This window comes from Gekko japonicus, unplaced genomic scaffold (genome assembly GCF_001447785.1).
Source record: "Gekko japonicus isolate JY-2015 unplaced genomic scaffold, Gekko_japonicus_V1.1 scaffold6536, whole genome shotgun sequence".
In the NCBI taxonomy this organism is placed as follows: Eukaryota; Metazoa; Chordata; class Lepidosauria; order Squamata; family Gekkonidae; genus Gekko; species Gekko japonicus.
The window spans coordinates 7,189-12,660 of record NW_015166647.1 but is presented as its reverse complement, the minus strand read 5'-3'; the positions used below and the strand labels follow the sequence as shown (position 1 = coordinate 12,660).

At 50.6% G+C, this 5,472-nt stretch overlaps 1 protein-coding gene across 1 annotated transcript in view; it reads left to right on the top strand.

Moving 5' to 3' along the window:
• CCDC13 (coiled-coil domain containing 13) overlaps positions 1–5,472 on the top strand; it is a gene marked incomplete at its 5' end in the record, with an annotated part of 19,468 nt that overhangs the window by 7,789 nt on the left and 6,207 nt on the right. The window contains 4 exons of the mRNA XM_015412411.1: positions 84–293; positions 1,113–1,243; positions 2,331–2,405; positions 4,659–4,787. Coding sequence (XP_015267897.1) covers positions 84–293; positions 1,113–1,243; positions 2,331–2,405; positions 4,659–4,787 — 545 coding nt within the window. The remainder of the gene's footprint in view (positions 1–83; positions 294–1,112; positions 1,244–2,330; positions 2,406–4,658; positions 4,788–5,472) is intronic.

Below are 5,472 nucleotides of genomic sequence, written 5' to 3'. Positions count from 1 at the left end.
CTCTGTTGGCTGCCTTTCTGCCTTTTTAATGACTCTTTTGTACAAACCAGAGCATCCCTTTGTGCCTTCCCCCGCTTCCCCAGAGCCAGCAGAAGGGAATGCAAGTCATCCTGAAGAACCTGAGTCAGGAGGAAGAGATGAACAAGGAAAACCGGCAGAGCCTGGGGCAGCAGCTGAATGCCCAGGGGCAGACGCAGAACTGCGTAATCGGACAGCTCAGGCAGATGTTGGCCGAGCGAGAGGCTCAAGTGAGGGAGCTGGAGGAGAAGGTCGGGCAGCTCACGTCCTCGCAGGTAAAGCAAGTTATGAGCTCCTGCACCTCTTTTTCTACGAAATGACCCCTGTTTGCAAGTCAGGTTGAGGCACCTTCTCACTTGACTTGTGTCACAAATAGTTTGGGCCTTAGAAGATGTAATGGGGCTTGCCGGCTCCTTCGCCGGAATTATTTTGAGTCCTTACAGTTTATTACAGTTCTTAAACAGCGAGCCACCTCAGTGGCCCTTGTGAGGGCAGAAAGGCGAGATATAAATCTCTTTGACAAGTGTGTGCAGATGTTAGCCATTGTCCAACTGCTCTTCGTCCGAGGAGCTCATCAGCATAGCACAAATAATACATTTAAAGCACACATGGTAACACTTCGGGCCGCAGATGTCATTTTCGTCACAACGACCCTGTGAGGTAGTCCCGGCTGAGAGAGACTGAGCCCAGCGAGCTTCACGGCTGAGGGAGGACTTGGCAGCGGCTCTCCCAGGTCCTCACCTGACATTCACAGAATCACAGAGTTGGAAGGGGCCATAGAGGGCATCTAGTCCACTCCCCTGCTCAGTGCAGGATCAGCCTTAGAGCATCCCTGACTAGTGTTTGTCTAGCCGCTGCTTAAAGACTGCCAGTGGGGGGAGCTCACCACCTCCCTAGGCAGCGGATTCCATAACTCTGACTGTCAACATGTTTCCCCTAAGATCCAGCCGGTACCTTCCCGCCCTTAATGTTAACCCATGATTGTGGGTCCTCTCTTCCGCTGCCCACAGGAACAGCTCCCTGCCCTCCTCTAAGGGACAGCCCTTCAAGTACTATGCCGCTCGGGCTCTGACTTGATTGGTATTTTACAGCAGCAGCATCTCCATCAACCGGAGGAAGGCAGATCCGATTCCGCTTCTCCTCTGTCCGCAGAGTCTTTGGAAGAAGAGAATTTCACGTCAGCATCCAGGAAGGGGGATCACGTTGGCGGGAACGCTTCCACGAAGTAAGAGAGTATGATGTTTGTCCTTTTTTTTAACGCTTAAACCCTTTTATTAAAGGACCGCGGTCCCCCATCAGAGCCGGTAGCTCATTCACGGTTGATAAGAAGCTCTCAATTGTTTGATCAGACCCAGCCCTGCGAGGAAAGGCCGAGGGACTTGGGAACGTTCCGCCTGGAGAAGAGGAAGTTGGGCGGGACAGGATTGCTCTCTTGAAGTCTTTGAAGGGCGTTCACTTAGAGGAGGGGGGCAGGGAGCTGTTCCTGTTCCCCTCCCTCCTAGCCAAAGCCAGCTCAGGGCGGCTTACAAAACAGACAATTATATTAAAAACATAAGTTACAATTAAAACAATTCTAAAACGGAGGAGGGCAGGGAGCTGTTCCTGTTTGTTTGTTTGAACTTTTACCCCTCCCTCCTAGCCAAAGGAGGGCGGTTTACAAAACAGACAAGCCAGCTCAGGGCGGCTTACAAAACAGACAATTATATTAAAAACATAAGTTACAATTAAAACAATTCTAAAACCATAATAACGTGCTGGTGATCGTTGTTATCCATAAACGGTAGCAGAATCATTCACAGTGATCACCTCACCGTCAGTTCGGGGGCTCTTTACTGCCGGAGCTCCACTCCTGTGCGCTCCTGCAGGAAACGACCCCTGAGCAAGCGTTACAGCAATGAAGAAGCACAGAAGGAATGGAGAGGTACTTTGTACACAGGTCAATGTAACATCTGACCTCCCTTGTTACCATGGCAGCATAGCTGACCGTCCGGTTGTTCCCATAGAACAGGGTTCTCCAGCGTGGTGCCCACCATCGCGTTTCCTGATGCCCACCAAGTGGTTTTGGAAGGGGGGGGCCACTGGGGATCAGATTAGTTGTGCAAATTCTTTTAATTTTTCCAATTTTTCGGAAAAAAACAAAAAAGGCTTCAGGAAAAAAAATGGAAAAAACACATTTCCCCCCCGAATGTTTCCGTTTTTTTTCTGGGCCTTCACATCTGTAGTTGGCGATCCAAGCATAGGTGATGGAGGGTAGGCAGGTTGAATGTAGAGCCGCTTGCAGAAACATCTACAGTGCTTTCTCTCCATTTCAGGTTCGTGTCTCACATGGGGCACACCCTGGTGGACTCTGCCGCAACTTCGTGTCCGGCCACCGTCTCTCTTGGCAGGTATGTGCAAAGACCCCCGGGGGCATCCCATCCCGGGGGCAGCTGAAATTCCATTGGTGACTTAACCGTGGAATTTTCTCCGTCTCCCGGTCTCTAAGACCCGTCTGAGTTGTGTTCATCCTTGCAAAAGTTAAACTCCACCTCCCCTGCCATGGTAGGAATCTTGAATGTGCCCGACTCCCATCGATTTCTGCTATTTCCCTTTAATTCTTCCAGAAAAGAAGAAGAAGAGAAGAGAAGAGAAGAGATTGGATTTATACCCTGCCCTTCACTTGGAGTCTCAGAGCAGCTTACAAACTCCTTTCCCTTCCCCTCCCCACAACAGACACCCTGTGAGGTGGGTGGGGCTGAGAGAACTCTGACACAAACTGCTCTTTTTCAAGGACAGCTGTGCCAGAGCTTGTGACTGACCCAAGGTCACATCAGCAGGCACACAACCACTACACCAAACTGCATATAAGAAGAGGGCTGCTGGATCAGAACAATAGTCCATCTAGTCCAGCATCCTGTCTCACACAGTGGCCAACCAGTTCCTCTGGAGGGCCAACAACAGGGCAGAGAGGCCGAGGCCTACCCCTTATAAGAACATCTGAAGAGCCCTGCTGGATCAGACCAGTGAGGGTCCATCTAGTCCAGCATCCTGTCTCACACAGTGGCCTCAACCAGTTCCTCTGGACAGCCAGCAACAGGGCATACAGGCCGAGGCCTTCCCATGATAAGAACACAGGAAGAGCCCATCTAGTCCAGCATCCTGTCTCACACAGTGACCAACTGGTTCCTCAGCCAGTTTGGTGCTGTGGTTAAGTGTGCGGACTCTAATCTGGGAGAACCGGGTTTGATTCCCCACTCCTCCACTTGCACCTGGCTGGATGACCTTGGGCAAGCCGTAGCTCTGATAAGAGCTGTTCTTGAAAAAGAGTGGTTTCTGTCAGAGCTCTCTAAGCCCCATCGACCTCACAGGGTGTCTGTTGTGGGGAGGGGAAGGGAAAGGAGTTTGTAAACTGCTCTGAGACACCTTTGGGTAGTGAAGGGCGGGGTAGAAATCCAATCTCTTCTTCTTCTTCTTCTTCTTCTTGAGATACAGTGACCAGAGCTGTACACGGTCTTCAACATGAGGCCACACCATAAATCTATAAAACGTTGGCCAATTTCTTGAATCCTATGTTTTTTTCTGAGCAGATGATTGATATTTAAAATATCTATTCTGCTACGGTCAGGCCTCACCTGGAGTCCTGTGTCCAGTTTTGGGCACCACATTTTAGGAAGGATGTTGACAAGCTCGAGCGTGTCCAGAAGAGGGCAACCAGGATGGTGAGAGGGTTGGAATCTAAATCTTACGAGGAAAGGCTGAAGGCGTTGGGTATGTTTAGCCTGGGAAAGAGAAGGCTTAGAGGGGACACAATTGCAGTCTTCAAGTATTTGAAGGGCTGTCATGTAGAAGGTGGAGCGGATCTGTTCTCTCGTGCTCCGGATTGCAAGACTAGATTTAATGGGTGGAAATTACAAGGGAGTCTATACCGGCTAAATATCAGGAGAAACTTCCTAACTGTAATGAGAGTGGTTGAGCAGTGGAACAGTCTGCTTCGGGAGGTGGTGGATGCTCCTTCGCTGGACGTTTTCAAGCAGAGGCTGGACGACCACCTTTCGGGCATGTTGTGGGGCTATCTTTCGGCTCTGCTCCTGCAGAGTGCAGGGGGTTGGACTAGATGACCTGCAAGGTCCCTTCCAACTCTAACGTTCTATGATTCTAAGAAGAAGAAGTCATGTAGAAGATGGAGCAGATCTATTCTCTCTTGCTCTGGATTGCAAGACTAGGTCTAATGGGTGGAAATTACAACGGAGGTCGTTACCGACTAAATATCAGGAGGAACGTCCTAACTGTGAGAGTCGTTGAGCAGCGGAACAGACTGCCTCAGGAGGTGGTGGACGCTCCTTCGCTGGACGCTTTCAAGCGGAGGCTGGACGACCATCTTTCGGGCATGTTGCAGGGCTATCTTTCGGCTTTGCTCCTGCAGAGTGCAGGGGGTTGGACTAGATGACCTGCAAGGTCCCTTCCAACTCTAACATTCTATGATTCTATGATATCGTGTGTTTTTTTCCTGACTATTTTATAAGATTCTTGTTATATCTGTTTTTTGATCCCCTCTTTGTAACCCGCTTTGAACCAGTGCTGGACAAGGGTCATGTAAATGCCTGAAATAAAACCGAGTCACTCAAAATGAGCCCGGTCCCTTCACTTCCTGTCCGTTTTAGGCCCATCGAGCCCGATGACTTGGACGCGAAAGTCTTGAATGTCCAGATCGCGGAGTACAGAGCTCTCCTCCTGGCTGCTGAGCTAGAGCAGGAGAGGCTGGTCCAGTTGGTCGGGGTCCTCCAGAAAAGGTGAGAGACGGTTCTTGAGAGCAGAACTGAGCTGCATGTTGGGAACGACCCGTGCTTCCTCCTTCCCAGAGTGGTCTGCGCCTTTTGCCAACCACTGCGTTTTGTCGCAGCCGTCTGAATAGCCTGGCTTAGCCTGAGCTTGTCAGATCTCGGAAGCTAAGCAGGGTCAGCCATGGTTAGTACTTGGATGGGAGGCCACCAAGGAAGAGTGGGGTTGCTATGTGGAAGGGAATATTGGCAAAACCACCTCTGCTTGTCTCTTGCCTGGAATGCCACATGTGTCGGTTACAATTTGATGGTTTGGTGTAGTGGTTAAGTGCGCGGATTCTAATCTGGGAGAACCGGGTTTAGATTCCCCACTCCTCCACTTGCACCTGGCTGGATGACCTTGGGCAAGCCATAGTTCTGATAAGAGCTGTCCTTGAAAAAGAGCAGTTTCTGTCAAGAGCTCTCTCAGCCCCACCTACCCCACAGGGTGTCTGTTGTGGGGAGGGGAAGGGAAAAGGAGTTTGAAAGCTGCTCTAAGACACCTTTGGGTAGTGAAGGGCGGGGTAGAAATCCAATCTCTTCTTCTTCTTCTTTGAGGGCAGTTTGCGTCAGAGCTCTCTCAGCCCCACCCACCTCACAGGGTGTCTGTTGTGGGGAGGGGAAGGGGAAAGGAGTTTGTAAGCCGCTCTGAGACTCC